Source organism: Apodemus sylvaticus, chromosome 2, assembly GCF_947179515.1.
Source record: "Apodemus sylvaticus chromosome 2, mApoSyl1.1, whole genome shotgun sequence".
Classification (NCBI taxonomy): domain Eukaryota; kingdom Metazoa; phylum Chordata; class Mammalia; order Rodentia; family Muridae; genus Apodemus; species Apodemus sylvaticus.
Genome location: NC_067473.1, coordinates 29,083,656 through 29,102,139, shown reverse-complemented (window position 1 = coordinate 29,102,139; position 18,484 = coordinate 29,083,656). Strand labels below are relative to the sequence as shown.

Below are 18,484 nucleotides of genomic sequence, written 5' to 3'. Positions count from 1 at the left end.
TAACTCAGAGTAAGGGAAACTGGAAGGAAGAGGTGGCCACAGCTCAACGTTCAGGCTAAAGGTATAGGGCAGGTGCGATTCCACCAAAGAAATGTAGGGACTATTTGCAAAAGTTTTAATATTCACAGGAAACATTTTTAAACAGTGATGTAAAGAAGGAAGGCTAAACTGAGAGGCCCCATGGGGTTTCCTTTTATCACTTCTCTTCTTACTTGACTCCCATAGCCTGTTTAAATAAGAAATCAAACATATAAAATGAAGGCCCTTTGAAAATAGTAATATAACAGGGGAAATCATTCCATAAGGGGAAAAGAGATAAATTGGAGTCATAGAAACTGAAATCCCAATTTTGTACCTAGGAATACTGCCAAGAAGGTGAAAAAATGCTCAAAGAATGATAGATAATATCTCAAAATAGTATGTCTGAGTCAGAGCTTGTACATACTATATACACGAGTGTTACAACTTGTCTCAATTACTGCTCTATTACTGTGAAGAGATACCATGACCCAAGCAAGTTGGGGAAGAAAGGGATTATTTGACTTATACCAAATTATAAAGTAAATCAGAGCAGGAATTCAAACAAGGCAGGAATCTGGAAGCAGGAGCTAATGCAAAGGCCATAGAGGAGTGCTGCTTACTGGCCTACTCATTACTGCTTGCTCAGCCTGCTTTCTTATAGAACCTTGGACTACCAGCCCATGTATGACACTATCCACAATGGGATGGGCTCTCCTCCATCAAGTACTAATTAAGAAAATCCAACAGTTAGATCATATGGAAGCATTGTCTCAATTGAGGTTCTCTCCTTTCCAATGACTCTAGCTTGCAGCAAGATGACATTAAACTATCCAGCAGGCCTCTCAACATCCAAACGACAAATAGACCTATTTAAATGTTGAAGGTATCTGAATAAACATTTTCTCCTATCAAAGTATAAACATGCCAATTAAGCTGTTTAGAGACATTTGACAATTTTAGCCATTTGTGAAAATGCAAATGAAGTCAAAATCAGTCACTTCTTCATATATGCAAAGATAGGCATGGTATAATGAGTGACAGTTCCTACCCACTGTTCGTCAAGCATAGACCCTAGTTTGAATACTCAGCACCCACCCAAAAAGCCAAGTGTGGCTGTTTATTCCTGAAACTACAGTGTTGAAAGTGGAGACAAGTGGATCCTCAGAGTTCACCAACAAGCCAGTTAAGCCAAAAAAAAATCATCAATCAATCAATCAATCGACCAATCATTGAGTTTCCAAGTCAGTGAGAGACCTTGTCTCAAGACAACAAAGCAGAGGGTAATAGAGACCTAAAGTGTCTTGCTCTAACCTTCATGCCCACTAATGTGGTTATGTACACACACACACACACATACACACACACACACATGCATACACACACACACACACACACACACACACACACACGCGCGCATGCAAGTATGCGTGTGCTTATGAGACAAGTAATAACAAACATAAGCAAAGTTGTGGAGAAACTGGGCTCCTTTTCTGGTGATACTGTGAAAGGTGCATCCACTTTAGGAACCAGTCTGTCAGTTCAAAATATGATGTTACCATGTGACACAAGTAGTATTGCTCTCTGATGTCTGATCAGCAGATCACAAATACTCCCACGTGAATGTTCCTAGCAGCCTTTCTCCTAGGATGCACATGCCCATTAACTGATGAGCACGGAACATGATTTATACAATAGAGCGTCATTTGGCAATAGAAAGAATGAGCTGGGACAGTGTGCTGGGACACACATGTAATTGAAAGTGCTCTGCTACGTGGAGTAAACCAGTCATTGGGCAGAGGCTGGGCAGAATGGGAAATGGAAAGGGACAGCTAAGCAATGGGGGTTTATATGGGGGCTGATGTAAGTATTCTGGCAGTAGGTAGTGGTTATTATTGCACAACTCTGTGAACATACTAAAACACACTAAATTTTACATTTTGCAAGTCTGAATTTAATGGCATGTGACTCATAGCTCAAGAAACTACCCCAGAAACAAATCTTATATTATCTGCTCTGAAAATGGCAATCTCTAGTACATTTTGTTTGTTTATAGCCAATAATTCCAAACTAATTTAAATGTAATATATTTGTGAATCCATTGGACATGTGGATGCCATTGTATAAATAAAGAGGGCATCTCCCTGCCCCGGTGTTCTTTGTTACTATTTACTAGATTTTACTCCTGTTTTCTTCTCTAAATATATCCACCATAAAAATGTATGTAACACATTCATTACTGGAATCTGAGATATTGAGAACAATGCCTGAGACAGAATAGCAACCTAGCAAACAGGTATTTGGTGAGCGAGTGAATGTGGATGCTGTAGCATCGGACAGCTTACATTAATACTCCATTTAATGAGATGGAGAAGCTGGAGTTGACAGAAACATGATACAGGGTTGACTTCTCTGAATAATGCTGGCTGCTTCCCTGTTATCCTATGTCTCCTGTTTGGTAAAACTAGGGAAGCACATTGTACTTAATCCCTATAGCCAGACTTTCTTTGCCTGACACTGCACTGAGTGACCTAGCCTATTTCGCTCTGTTAGAGTTAGGGATGTTAGAGTTATATCGGGAGCTGAATAGTCTAAGATAGGATCAGCGTATGGATCCACGGGCCAACCATACACTTAGGCTTCCAGACGTTGAATGCACTGTGATTGACAACCTATCTTATTTATGTATTCCTTAATTAAGAGACTAATTCACCAGGCCAAAGTGTCAAACAGAGAACTATCAGGATAGAGAACAAAAATCGCCTTCTTAAAGCTTCTCTTTCTGCTATGGAAGAAAGAGCCAGTGTAACCCTAAGATTGCGTTAATCCAGGGCAGAGTGAACACCTACCACACTGCTTCCCACAAAAGGGCCTGTTCAGGAGCTGAAATCCAACCCACATTCTGTTGCCAAACGCTGGGCCCGATAACACAGCAAGATCAGACAAAAGGAAAGATTCACCGGTCTGTCGGGAAGCACTTCCAGCTGATGTGCCTGGAACAGCTTAATGTGGTCAAGGGTGCAAACTGTGTGTGCCAGGCCTCGGACCTGCTCCATTACATATTTGGTAATTACACGGAGGACGCAAACAGGAACAACAGATTACAGAACAAATTTCACGGTGAGAGGACAGGACCAGACCTGTCCCTCAAAACCTCAGACCTACACTTTCTGATAAGCCAGTCAAGGCCACCACCCTCAATCCTCTTCACAGCACTTCACATTCCAGAGTGAAAACAGGTAGCTGGGAACATTCTTGAGGTTGGCGATGGCCAGGATTAGCTGGCTTATTTCCTTATTTCCGTTGGTGTGTTTACTTTACAAGTCCACTGAGTTCAGTAAATGTAGTTACTCATTTCAGGTATTTGACTTTCGTTAGAAGTTCGTTGTCCAGAGCTGGGAAAGAGCTTATTTTAAAGCACTCACGTGCCCTGAGATTTCTTGAACTTTTGTTGAAATGTAGACCTTTGTGACGCACCCCAAAATTTCTCAGCAGAGATCATTTGTTCACTGACAAGTCATCCAGGGAAATGATATACATGTTTGCCTACCACTGAAGTCCTGTCTCTTCAGAGAGGGTGTGTTAGTGAGGCTGTGGAGAGACCATTGCATAAACACCCACACTTTGCACCATTGCTTGGTAAAATTGCTGTGTTGATAAAATTGCTGGCTTACCCCCGATTGGAGTTTCAATGTCTTCAAAAACAGAAGCATCTAGCATTGGTGTTAGTGACCTAAGTGACAGACAGACAAGGACTAGAAAAGCAGCCGCTGCACAGTCGTACCTGCCTGTATAGGCCCAGCAACTCATGCCTGGAGCCTTGAAGTTCAAGATAAGCTTGAGAACATAGCAAAACCCCATCTCAAGACAAAAACCAAAGCCCTGGGAGATGATTGGGGTTTTTTTTAAAGATGCTTAACAACAGTTGCAGGCAGCTCACTTAAACTTCTTGGAAATCGTATCTTCCTTTGAAATCATCTCTCTCTCTCTCTCTCTCTCTCTCTCTCTCTCTCTCTCTCTCTCTCTCTCTCTCTCTCTCTCTCCTCCCTCCCCTTTAGACAACACTGTGTACCTGTATGTTGTGAATCACCCCAACATGGACTCCACGGTGGAGATATTTAAGTTTGAAGAACAACAACGCTCTCTCATCCACCTGAAAACCATAAACCATGAGCTTCTCAAGAGGTATGGAGCTAAAACCTGGCGCACATCTATTTTTCCGCACCTCCCACTGTGCACCTCCCTTTCTCTGCATCAGCTGGCTTTCCTCAGCTTTTGTTTCACAAGCAGTTTCTTTTTCCTCTAAAGCTTTCTAAAAGCCTCCCAGGGTAGGACTGCCCAGCACCTCAGTAGAATTGCTGCGTTCGGTATTGAATGGCTCTATATTTTCCAACTTTTTGAAAGCTCTTTAATCCTACAAAGGCGTTCAATTAGAGTCCCAGCTCCAATTCCAACCACTTTGCCACAGGAACTCGATACTGTGCTCTCTTTAAACACCTACTCCCTCTGCCAGTCCTTGTAGTAGGTTGTATTCTCTGAGTCTTACCCACTGGGCATTACAATCAACCTCCAGATGGATTCTTTCCTTATATCCAGTTCTTTAAAGAAGAAGTTGATTAAAAAATTAAATAAAAATGACCTGTGGAAACATAAAAATTACCTTAAGTGTGTTGAAAATAGTTAATTTAACTTATTTTCACATAACATATAGTAACAAACATAAGTAAACTGAGTCTCATAGACGTTCTGGGCCAGGTAGGTGGCCTGAGTCAGTCTGTGATTGCCACAATTATCATGTAAGCCCGGGCCCACCAAAGCTGAGCTCTTAATTTGCAATGATCAATATCATTCATTGATCATTGATCTAAATTCATTGAATTTAGAAGATTAATATTCTTTAGTAGGTAGTCAGTTTCAGGGTTTAAGTGGGAAGACATATTTTTTTTTCTCTCTTAGGAAGTAAGAACATCACTAGGTTCTGAGACCAAGGTGGATCCGAACCTTACAGAATTTCTAGGAAATGGAAAGTAAAGAAAGGGAATTGTTGTGAGTTGAATGATGTCCTACAAAACTGCAAAATATTTCCCAAGTCATCTAAATTTCACTTTTACAAAATTTTATATTAAAACCTATGTTTGAATTTCTTCTACACATCCCTCAGAACTGACCTTGTTTAGAAATACCCAATTAAAGATGAAGCCTTACTGGACTAGGATCTATCCTTAATCAGTAAGGAGGCAGCCAAATACAGAAGGGTCACACACAATGGTGGATACTCTCCCAAGCCCGGAGTGGGAGACCTATAGGTCAGGGAGCGTTTCCTGATTGTGGAAAAGCCATGGACAGATCTTTCCACAGAAACCTCAGTGGGATCATGGCTCTGCTAAGTCCCCAATTCGATATGCTTACTCTGATGAACTATGTTAGAATAACTTTTATTGTTTAATCCCTGCAGTTGATGGTAGTTTGTTATGACAGACCAAGGAAACATACATGAGGAAGCTGTAGAGATGCCCTGTCAAGTCACCCATTGCTAAGTGCAGTTGACACAGCCTGAAATCAGGAGGTTACCTCACAGAGGCAACGTGACCTTGTTTCACAATGATCTGAAAGAGATGAGAAAGACCGAAAAGTTTATCCTGCGACCTCATTTCTCCTTAGCCAAAGGTGTCCCAAGGGACTTCTCACTCCTGCCCTGCCCACTTGTGCATGTACAAGGCAAACCCAGTGCTACCCAGAGATTTGACAGCAACAAGTCTGCAGTGGGAGGCAAGAGGTCATAACTGTGACCTTTTGTGAAGTGACACCTGTGAGAACCCTCCCCAGAACTGGAGGAATTTGCTCCTACTTGACTGTGGAAAGAGCCCAGGGAGACTGCAGAATCTAAGAAGGGGTTTGAAAAGGGCTGTAACACACACATTGAGTAACGAGTGCAAAGGGTGAAACAGAGCCTCGCAGGAGGAAACTGTGAGGCAACTTAATGCAGGAGGCCAGGCAAGACTTGAATGTAATTTATGGTGCCACTCAGGTCCTTTGGCAGAGGGGGCACTCAGGCCAAGTCATGAAGGATGGATAGGAAAAACTGCACAAAACTGCAAAACATTTTCTGATTCATCCAAACTTGCCTTTACTCAAATTTTATTTGTTTAAAACAAAACAAAACAAACAACGGCAAACCCTTTGGGCTCATGAGATGGCATAGTGGGTATAGATGCTTGCCAGCAAGCCTAAGACGATGTTTGATCTCTGGGACACACCTGGTAGAAGGAAGAGAACAGACTCCTGCGGGCTGTCCTCTGTCCTCTGCACATGCACTATTGCAGATGTCCTGGAGAGCTCATGAGAATATGAGTGCTCCTGTGCATGTGCAAACACACAAACACACACACACAAAATTAAATAAAAATCTTTCGTCTTTCTTTTTAACTTCCAAGCCATATTTTCATACTTTCTTTGCTAAAATGGGCATGCATTCATGATATTGGCTATGTTATAAAAATTAAAGTTTTCTTACAAGAAAGAACAGAAGAAAGAGTATCACCCATTATCCTACTTGCTTAGAGAAAGTGTAAAAGCCAAGGTAGACTTGGTTAAAAGATAGTGAAAGGAAGGAATGCATATGGCTCAAAGAAAGCTGCACGTGTCGGATCAAGGGACCTTGTGTCCCACTGTCCTCACTAGGATCCTAAAAGACCAGAATAGTATACCCTCAAAAAAATAATATTTGCTATGAAATGATTGCTCATTGATTCTCCAGCTCTTTCATTAAGAAACTAACCACACAGAAGACCTGGGGAGATGGCTCAGTCAGTAAAGTTCTTATTTTACAGGCATGAGGGCTCAGTTTAATCCTCAGAACTCAAGTGCAAAAAAAAAATGGCTAGGCATGATAGCACATGTTTGTAATCTCAGTGATGGAGAGACAAAGATAGGGAAATCCTTGGGACTTAATCCTAGACTAGACTACATGGGAAGTTACAGGCCAACAGTATCATCGAGAATAAAGGTAGATTGGACTTGAGGAACTACCCCTGAAGTTGACCTCTAACCTGCCCTCCTGTGACACACATATGGATACACACACAAATACACACAAAGAAAAGAAGTCACATCTTTTTCGGTCAAAACAAGTCAAATGACAGTGCTTAGCTTTTAAAATTAATCCTAATTCTAGAGGAAAAGTGAAGATACTATATGCATCACAGAAAACTCTCATTGACATCTACAAGTCTAGAGTTTATTAATATACATATTCATTTTTTACTTAAAAATCATAGACAAAAGAAAATACATGGAAGTAAAATCTGAATGCTTTATGGGTTTAGTTAATTCATCTTAATTCAACTCTACCATTTATAATGGATAAACACATTTATCTAGGCAGATATAGTAGCTTTGTCAATAATCAAGATATTCAAATACCTAATGGTTTTCTCACTCTTTTTCTTTCTAGTGTGAATGACATTGTGGTTCTTGGGCCAGAGCAGTTCTATGCCACAAGAGACCACTACTTTACCAGTTATTTCTTGGTACTTTTGGAGATGATCTTGGACCCTCACTGGACTTCAGTTCTTTTCTACAGCCCAAAAGAGGTCAACGTCGTGGCCCAAGGATTTAGTTCTGCCAATGGAATCACAGTCTCACTAGACAAGAAGTATGTTTTTTTCTTTTCTGCCCTTTGCCCTTGATACTTTGCAGAGCTCCTTGCCTGAGGATCCCTTAGGTTCCAGTAGTCAGTATGTGAGCAGAGGGCTCAGGTGTGCCCACAGTTCATACTATATTGTGTTCCTGAAAGGTCTTTGTTTTCTTGAGTTTCAAGACCCCTACAGTAGAAAGAGAAAAACCCAAAAATATGGCCCTAGTTTCAAATTCTTATATAACTAAATATACTCCTTCTCAATATTCTTTCCAAAAGCAGGATGAGTATTCCATATCGCTGCGCTTTATGAGCCCAAATTCTATTTAACCACATGAACAAGGTCTGGCTAACCAAAAGCTCTTATCAGAGAGAGAAGCCTGCCTTCGACGTGTGATGGTATAGTTGTCAGACTTATGATGATTCCATGACTGCTTTTAAGAAAGCATGACATTTTGATCTGATTGATTTATTTTTAAAGATTTATTTACTATATGTAAGTACTCTATAGCTGTCTTCAGACACACCAGAAGAGGGCATCAGATCTCATTACGGATGGTTGTGAGCCACCATGTGATTGCTGGGATTTGAACTCAGGACCTCTGGAAGAGCAGTCAGCACTCTTACCCACTGAGCCATCTCTCCAGCCCCCGAAAGCATGAAAATTTAAGAGCAAATGTTCTTGGCAAATGATTAAGAAGTAAAGGCTTTCAAAACAGAGATATACTTTGAATAAGAGCATTTAGATTTGAGATCATGAGCAGAGATGAGCCTTGCAGAACACACCTTTTGGCTGGGTGTAATGGTGCATGTCTTTAATGCCAGAACTTAGGAAGCAGAAGCAGGAGAATATTTGTGATTTTTGAGGCCAGCCTGTTCAAAATAGTTAGTTCTAGGACAGCCAAAGCTATAGTAGGGCCATTCTCATGAAACGAAAGAAACAAAACAAAAACAACTACAGAAATGAAAATACCTCTAAGCATTCTTTGTGTTTTAAAACCATGAGTGTGATTGAGCTTAGTGGCTGCCCCACCGTTTCTCTCAAGGCCTAAGTTTGGAAGTGTGAACTCTATTCTTGGAAGGATGCTCTTACCTCAGTCTCCTCAGCAATGACATTGAGCCTGTATGTCATGTGCAATCCTAGTTGTCAGTTTATGGTTACATTTCACATCAGGAGCCTATAAAACCTTTCAATAATATTAAAAATACTTCTTTGTTATTTATTTCTATTGTGTTATAGAAAGACATCGCAGTGGTTCTTCAGGCTAGCACAAATTTTTATGTAAGACATAGTGTCCTGTTTCATTAATAGTTGCTTATGTGTAAGTGTTACTTTACAGATATGTCTATGTAGCTGATGTAACAGCTAAGAACATCCATGTAATGAAAAAACATGATAATTGGAATTTAACTCCAGTGAAGGTAAGAGTACCCCAGCCAACACACACAACAAGGTCCCATGCATTAATCTCATACTTGACCCAGGGATGCTTTTAAGGAGGCACGTTATTTACACTTTTAGAGGGCAATCACAAAGACCCTAGAAATACTAGTATCCAGTGCTGGGAGGAGCTGGCTTGCTGGAGACAGGGAAGGCAGAGAAGAACATTGAGATAACGTCCTTACTACTTCATATTTGTTGAAGGTAATTCAGCTGGGCACCTTAGTGGATAACTTGTCTGTTGATCCAGCCACGGGAGATATTTTGGCAGGATGCCATCCTAACCCCATGAAGCTTTTGAGCTATGACCCTGAGGATCCTCCGGGATCAGAAGTAAGTATTAATATCTCCTTGAACTAACATGGAAAGCTACTTGAGTGAAAATTTCACTGAGGTGATGTTAAGGGGATTCATGTGGGTCATATTTATATTCCAAAACCGAACAAAATTTTTATGTAAAAATGTAGATATATTGGCAGTTTAGAGAGATGGGGCTCCTACACTTTTTAAGTCACAAGGGGCCAATATAGTATCATTGACAGACAGTAAGTTCTAACTTCTCAGGGTCTTTTTGTGCTATTGAGAATAATGAGGAAAGATGACCTTGTGTAGATTTGTCCTACTGTATTTCCAACTATAAAGCCAGCTCTTAGAAGCTCCTGCAGGGTATAAGAGAGGGAGAAATTTATAGAACCAGCTTCATTAGTTAAGCACAAGCCTGCACAGAGGGTTTAAATGATTGTAGTCTCTGAAGCAAATGGATTTTTGTTCTCAAACTCTAATATATGATAGCATTAAAGACTGTTTTATTTTAAAGTATAACTTCTAAAGTGAAACCATGAATTATCTGTAACAGTTAAACCAACTGCATAAGACACTGAATTAAATATATTATTAAGTTTAATAATCATAATATTTTGGAAATTTTCATTGAATTTAGCTACAACTACAAATTCTTTCCAAAGATACTTGGAAAGACTTGTTACTGACAATTACATTTTGCTAGATATTGTTTTAATGCTTGGGATATATCTGAAAATAAACACAAATAGGCTAGTTAGATAGTAAAACACTTATCATTCAAGCTTTATGACGTGATTTTGATCCTGGGTCTCACCATGGAAGGAGAGAGCCAACTGCTAAAAAGTTTTCCTCTAACTCCACAAGTGATGTGGCACATGTGTGCCTGTATGCCATACCCATGTGCTCACAAAAACACACATGCTTAGGAGAACTAGCAAATGATGAAATAAAACTTTAAACAAACATTAAAAAACCATACAAGGCTCCCATTCTTAGGGGACAGAAGGACAGACTCTAAATGAAAAGCATGGATGGTAAGTTGCATAGGACAGCACAGCACAGTTAGATGGAGAAGGTTAAGACTGCTGTGCTGAGGCTTGGCAGGTATTGGGTTAGAAGAGAAGGTGTGGTCTGAAGAACAGAGTGACCTGTTTGGCTAGTTGAGAAACTAAGATTCAAATCCTAGCCTGCTCACTCACAGAAGTAGGGCATTAGTTCTTTCTGAACGGTCTGTCTAGTTTTTAATTCTTTTTCTTTGCAATTCACACATCACTCATGAAATCTATCTTTAAAAGAGCATCAAGAAATATTTAAGACAGGCCGGGCGGTGGTGGCACATGCCTTTAATTCCAGCACTTGGGAGGCAGAGGCAGGTGAATGTCTGAGTTCGAGGCCAGCCTGGTCTACAAAGTGAGTTCCAGGACAGCCAGAGCTACACAGAGAAAGCCTGTCTTGAACCCCCCCCCCAAAAAAGAAATATTTAAGGCAATCATAATTGTTGAGATTTTATGGGTGCAGTTGCCCAGTAGTCTCTAGAAGACATTTACAAATAAGATCCCCATAATGACAACAGCTGTTGACATGCCAGCAAAGATGAGGAGAATGTCACAAAATCCTGCCCCTAAATGGAGGGCTACAGCCAATCAATGACTGCATGACTGCTGGGAAAAGAAGAATCCATCGTTTCCCAGGCATAAGCCTTTTTTTGCTGTTGTTATATAATCCTTCATTTGCATTTCAAATGCTAAAACCTTTCCTGGTTTCTCCCCTCCCCAAAAACCCCCAACCCCTCCTCCCACCCCCTGCCTCCAAGAATATGCCTCTCCACCTGACCCACTCCCACTACCACCTCCCCCCACTCGATTTCCCTTTGTTGGGGCATCTATTGAGCCTTCACCTGACCAAGGACCACTCCTCCCACTGATGCCCAATAAGGCATTCCTCTACCACACTTTTGGCTGGAACCACGTGTATCCCTTGCTTGATGGTTTAGTCTCATGGGGCTGTGAACCCCTTCAGCTCCTCCAGTCCACCCTCCAACTCCTCCACTGAGGACCCCACGCTCAGTCCAATTGGCTATAAGCCTTTTTATAGATTACCCAAGTGGTCAGCCCTAAGCACATGGTCATCAGAATAAAACACACGCAGCAGGGTATGTGTCTCTATATAACTAATGATTAAAGAAGAAGAGATCATGGATTTGAGAGGGACTGGGGGATATGGGAAGAATTGAGTTGCACAGAGTGAGGGTAGAAATGATGTAAATACAGTATTCATGTATGAAATTCTTGAAAAATTAAATAACATGTAACAATAAGTTTCAGCAAAGGAGACCAAATTTTGCTGTTATATATGTTATAGCTACAGCCTGACATATATTTATGTAGTTTCATTATTAGTTTATTTTACATCTATATTTATATAAAATTAAAAACATATCAAATGTGAAAGTAATAGATTTCTTTTTTAAACCCCCTTTTAAGACATAAGACAGCCTGACTAAATGTCTTTGGATGGATACACTTCTTATTCTACATACTAAAGAAATGCTAGATCTATCTTGCAGGAATTTAAATAAGAGCTCCAAAGTTCATTAAATAAAAATCATGCAGCTAGCATCTGTCTTTCTACAACATGGAAGCTCTCAAGTGGATGTAGAACAACCCCTTGGACTTTGAGGATTATTTAGTCAGCATATTCTCACTTTGTTCTTACATTCTTTTTATAATAAAATTTAAAATATATAAGATATAATATACAATTTATATTATATTACTTATAGTTATATATTTATATAAATATATTGTTTATATGCATTTATATAAATAATATAGTAAACAGTGTACATATATTTTATTAATTCCAGAAATACACCTATGCCTAACATGAGACAAATCATTACCCCAGCCAGCAAGCTATCCATCCTTATTCAGATATACAATCCGCTGACTTCCTAGTTAAGACTGAGCTTCAGCCACAGTGCCTGCTTTTAAAGTTAGGTTTAGTATTGCTGTGATGAAACACCAGGATGAAAATAAGTTGGGGAGGACAAGGTTTATTTAGCTTACACTTCCATAATATTGCTCTTCATCATCATAGGAGGTGAGGCTAGGAGCTCAGAGAGAGCAGGAACCTGGAGGCAGGAAGGACTTGATGCAGAGGCCATGGAGGGATGCTGTTTCTGGCTTGCTCACTCTGTTTTCTTACAGAACCCAGGACCAGCAGCCCAGGGATCGAATCCCCAGTGGTCTGGGACCTACTGTATCAATGATTAATTAAGAAAATGCCCTGTAGCCAGATTTTAGAATGACATTTTTGTTGTTGTTGTTTTGAATTGAGTTTCCTTCCTTTCAGATAACTCTAGCTTGTGTCAATAGTTGACATAAAACCAGCCAGCACAAAAGGAATGCAAATATCACTGTGAGGTAGTTAAAACTTTGTTAAAGATCTGGTTCCCTATTTTTCAAGTTTTAACACGTTTATTCCATATAAGACTTACTTAACCACAGTGAATGACCCCTCTCCACTCAGTAGAGTCTTGTGCTTTCTGCTTGAGACCCAAGCTTCAATGCTGTCATAACAAACAGGAAACAAAGTCATTGGAGCTTAAAAGGGAACCCAAAATTAAAAGGAAAAACAAAACAAAACAATCTGAAGCTTCATTCTGATGCAAGAAATCAATAAAGATAACCGGCGCTTCAGTGATTGGCTGTTTTCCTTTGGTTCCTATCTTTGTCATCTGCCACTCCCACCCCTACCCTGTGAACTTCATCCAGATTACTTGGAACCTGAGTGCTTATGTGTTTACTGATCAGCAAAGCTGGGTGTGCTAATCCTAGGGATCAATAACAGACCCAAGCAGTGGTGCCTCCAAACTCCTGCACTTTCTTCCCATTTCTTAGCTGCCTCTCAGATATGAAGTCCTTCAGCAGTGAAGATACCCACCTTCTTGACTATCTGGTTAGGCTAACTGACTGACTGCCTTTTAGTCATCTTGTCCTGGGATTCTCTCTCCATTCTATAGTCAGTCAAAGACACATTCACAGATGGGGAACTACGGGCAGCTCAGGAGTTGATAAGTGCTTATGGGACCCAAGTTTCTTCTCTAGGGATACCTGCATTATCTAACTGCTGAAGGTCTCTATGGAGGAATCTGAGTAATGTTAACAGCTAGTCCAGTTTAGAGTATAGATGCTGTTAGGACATTAGTGCCTTTCAGATATAATTCAGATTTTTAGCTTACTGGTTTCCGAAAGTATGCATTTATCCCAAAATTGGTGGGAAGGGAAATATCTCGAAATAGCTTTTCCTGGCCAGTGTAGTAATGAATGATCTTCTCTTGACAGGTACTACGCATCCAGGATTCTTTGTCAGATAACCCCAGGGTGAGCACGCTGTATATGAACAACGGCTCCGTGCTTCAGGGCAGCACCGTGGCTTCTGTGTATCAAAAGAAAATGCTCATAGGCACTATATTTCACAAAGCTCTGTACTGTGAACTCTAGATCTTTCTAAAAACATCTTTATATTTGACAAAAGTAAAATTGTCATTTGTATGCTACGTGGAACTGTAATTATTTACAGTTACCGGTGACAATGTGTATGGCTTTTCTTATGGAGAAAAGTAGAGGAGTAGAGAAACTTACAGCCATGAAATCAAGAATCAAGTTAGTGAGTAGCAAGGGAACTGGAAACCCATGTGTTCTGCTCTGTTGAATATGCCCAGCATTCTCTATATGCTGTGATGTATAGGCCGTTACAATTTATGTTTCCCGTTCTCTTAAATCTGTGCCTCTTGTTAACTGTTCATCCAAATCACCTCCTGCAACTGTGATAGTCTTAAGCTTCTGCAGTCCATACTACTAAAGAAGCTAATGGCTAACTATGACCCTCATTCTCTGTTCTGTCTTGCATATGACACTATCTTCCAATCACATATCCTAACCTATCACTCTTATCTTTAAACTCCAAAGCCTTTCATGAACATGGATTTGTCACACAGGGAACAAGATTCTGGAAATGTGACATACACAAACCTCATCAGCTAGCTTGGTGCATGATATGCTGTTGTATGTCTTGAAATAAGGCTTTTTATACTGATACTTCCATTGCAAGTGTCTCCAATCGTGGCTCTGAATGTTTGATCGGACCCTAGGACTGTTACCTTCAGCCATGTTCAACTTCTCTACTAGTTAATAAACATTTAGTAAACAGCTTCCAGCTGACTGGCACCAATGAATCCAAAATGAAAAAAAAAATTATGCACAAATGGCATGTACTAATGGACAAATCTAAATTTAATTTGATGAGAATAAATAAAGGCATTCCTTTCTTGGTTAAAACAACAAACAAACAAATAAGTAAACAAATAATAATAAATGATTTGTGGTTGATTACCACCAACGTTTCAATAGGGAACCTGGGGACCAAGGTCTCAGCACAAAGAGATTTATTTGCCCCAGAGGGATGGATAAGGGACAAACGCTGGAGATGGAAGAAAAGGAAGAAGAAACCAGGAACAATGGAGAGGAGAAGAAACAAGGGAGAAGGGGGAAGGAGTATTGGTCCCAAGGGAGCTGTCTCTGAATAGAGAGGATGAACCTACTTGTTAAGATGAGGTGTTTATTTATTTTACTATTTTTTATTTATTATGGGGGGTGATGCAGAATTTCTCTGTGTAACAGTCCTGACTATCCTTGAACTTGTGTTGTAGACCAGGCTATCCTCAAACTCACAGAGATCCAACTAACTCTGCTTCCTGAGTGCTGGAATTGATGATGTACACCACCACACAAGGTGATTCATTTTAATTGGGTACGCTAATTAGGTGAGCCAAAAGGGGTTTCTGATTGTTAGACTTCAATAGGTGGACCTTGGCAGTCAGCCGTGGGAGGAAAAGTGGGCCAAATGAGCGAGTAGATCTTGGAGGCTGGCTTTAGGAACGTGATCTAATGATTTTAGCAAGGCAGAGGAAATAGGAGAGAAGGGCCATGCCTTTCCAGAACCTTGTTTGCCACACTAGAGCTTCGAGAGTCTTGTCAAGCCCTCCCACAAGGTGTTTCTGGTAATGGGGAATTAAGGAGACCTGTTGATATTTTAAAGAACACTGTTTAGTTAAAAGTTTGTTAAATAGTTTGATGCCAGGATAAAATGGTACTCTTTTAACCTGTGTACTCATTTTTTTGTTCAGACATTAAGATTGTATAACTTTCATTACTTCAAGGAAGGAATAGCCCAGCTGAGTGTGAGAGGTAGTCATCATACTTTAAGTTTCAAAACATAGGTATATGTTGTAGAGATTTTAGTTGTTCGACTGTTTGCCTTACAAGTGTGAGGAACTAAATTTGATCTCCAACATCCACATAAAAACTAGGTGTGTGGTTTGTGTTTGTAATCCCAGCACTGGGGAAGTAAAGTTCTGGGACTTTCTGCCCGAAAGCTGAGTATATTTAGTATACTTCAGGCTGGTGAGAAGCTGTCTCCAACAACAAACAACAACAACAACAAAAATAAATTATAGATGATGCTCACAGAGTAGCCCCAGAAGCTGTTTTCTGGTCTTCACATATGTATGTATGCAAGCATGCACAACTTCATGCATGCACAAAATGTAGTTATCGAGAAGACTCTGAATAAAAATAATGATTAAAAGCCATGCACACTTATAACTCAGTCCATTATGATAACTCTTTTTTGATCTCTAGCCATCATAGCTTCTGGATTACTTAACATTTGTCTATTAAGGCTTTAACTGAACAAAAGGAGCATAAGCCAAATCCAAGAGGAGTTGGATGGTGAACCACATCCTAGAAAATCACAGATTTCAAAGAGTTGAATATCCAGCTAAGGTCAAAGTCAGTGTAAAGTAGCCCCACATTCTATTCCCACAAGCCTAAAAGGACAGCTGAGCAAAATGGAAGGAGAGATGGTGCTGGTATGCCCACCATCATTCAGAGTCGGAGCTCAGATTGCCATCGAATGGTCAAAACTGATCTGAAACCACCTAGAAATTGAGACTAGGGCTGGAGAGATGGCTCAGTGGTTAAGAGCACTGACTGCTCTTCCAGAGGTCCTGAGTTCAATTCCCACAACCACATGGTGGATCACAACCATCTGTAATGATGTCAGATTCACTCTTCTAGTGTGTCTGAAGAAAACTACAGTGTACTCATATAAATAAAAATAAACAAATCTTAAAAAAAAAAGAAATTGAGACTAGATTGGTGGTTACCAGAGACCAAGAGAGTAGGGGTTTTCTGGGAATGGAGGAGTGATTCTGAGGGGTTAATCATTGAGCTCTAAGTTACAGTTAGATGGAATGAAGGAGATAAAGAGTATTGTTGTCCAAGGCGATTACTCTAGATAACAGAAATGCTCTCAATATTTCAAAACTCTAGGAGAAAGAATCGTGGATGTTTTCACCACCTAGAATGACAGATGTTTGAGGAGATAGATATTTTTACCCTGACTTAAATATTACACAAAGTATAATGCTTCAAACATCACAGCAATGGAAGATATCAAGTTATGAGCTTACTTATGCCAAGAAGATATCAAGTTATGAACTTACTTATGCCATGTTAGTAAACTAACACCTCCCTGGCAGAAACAAATACAGGTTCTTTTGTGACTTTATACTATGTGTTCCCAAGGAAAATGAATGGGCATTCATGAAAAACGAAGGGAAAGGTTACATAAATAAGAACAACAAGAACAGTGGAAACAAATTAGAGCATAAATAGGTTTACAAAAAGTACATATGTATGAGGATAATAGCATAGGGTTGACAAGCACACTTAGTGTCAAAGAAATAAAACACAAGCTTAAGTGCAGAGAATGGTATACTCTAAGAACCTAGTGAACCTAATACCAAATGGACCTGGAAAATCCACACCTGGACTGAACAAAATACAACTGAAGGAATTTAGATTTTAACATCAATAATTAAAGAAAAACAACTTAGAGTATAGGAGTTTGAAAATTGTGCAAATGTGTATTCACAAAGACTTGCAGTGTGAGTCTTTCATGCATTTTTCCACTATTATTTTCTTTCAAAACACCCAAGAGGTCTTTCTCTACTGAACAGTCTGGTAAGCGTGACTTCTAAGACATTGAAGACCCAAGAAATTTGTCCTTGGATAGTCATTCCACATCCATCTTTGAATCTACTGAAGGCAAATAATTTGCTGCTTGCTGAGGTTATGTAGGCTGCAAAAAATACAAGGTCAAAACCTACTGACATAAGACAATGGATGACTGAGTGAGTCACGTGGAGCATAATCTAGACTTTTTTTTAAGAAACATGTTGTGATGGTTTATATATGCTCGGCCCAGGGAATGACACTATTTAGAAGGTGTGGCCATGTTGGAGTAGGTGTGGCCTTGTTTGAGTAGGTATGTCACTGTGAATGTGTGCTTTAAGACCCTCATCCTAGCTGGAAACCAGTATTCTGCTAGCAGCGCTCAGATGAAGATGTAGAACTCTCAGCTCCTACTGCATCATGCCTGCCTGGATGCTGCCATACTCCCACCTTGATGGTAATGGATTGAACCTTTGGACTTGTAAGCCAGCCCCAATTAAACGTTGTAATTATAAGAGGTGTATTGGTCATGGTATCTGTTCACAGCAGTAACATTCTAACTAAGACACATGTGGTTGAGTCAGGTAGTAAGACTGATAAAACAAAACAAAAAGCAACAACAATAACAAAAAACAACAGGAAAGGAAGGGGGTGAGGGAAAAAAGAGATGGGGAGAAGGAAATGGATAAATTCAACCAGAGATGATACATAGCTGGAGATAGTGAAACGAGAGCTAGCTCACGGGAGAGAATATGCAACAAAATGATTTACTTAACAGGAAACATAGGCATGCACATCTGAAACAGACATGGTGGCTAAAGTAACATGATTTAGCTTGTGACAAATTGGAATCTGAGAAGAAAGGGATACAGAATTTTTAAAAGTAAGTGATCACATTGCAAATTTGAAATACACTTGGAAAAATTGCAGAATTGAAATTTTAAATCCAAAGATTTCAGAAAGAGTCAGAGGCAGAAGGCGTGGCATCACCAAGAAGAAAATATT

The 18,484-nt window shown here is 39.9% G+C and overlaps 1 protein-coding gene across 2 annotated transcripts in view; it reads left to right on the top strand.

The window, feature by feature from the left end:
* The window catches only part of Pon3 (paraoxonase 3), a 32,079-nt gene extending 13,950 nt beyond the window's left edge, over window positions 1-18,129 (top strand). Inside the window, exons 5-9 of one of the 2 annotated variants that reach the window (XM_052173215.1) lie at window positions 4,077-4,203; window positions 7,472-7,672; window positions 8,995-9,076; window positions 9,300-9,428; window positions 13,745-18,129. In XM_052173215.1, coding sequence (XP_052029175.1) covers window positions 4,077-4,203; window positions 7,472-7,672; window positions 8,995-9,076; window positions 9,300-9,428; window positions 13,745-13,903 — 698 coding nt within the window. In that variant the 3' untranslated portion in view covers window positions 13,904-18,129. The remainder of the gene's footprint in view (window positions 1-4,076; window positions 4,204-7,471; window positions 7,673-8,994; window positions 9,077-9,299; window positions 9,429-13,744) is intronic. The other variant, XM_052173214.1, reaches the window with a different exon arrangement.
* Window positions 18,130-18,484: the final 355 nt, after the last annotated feature.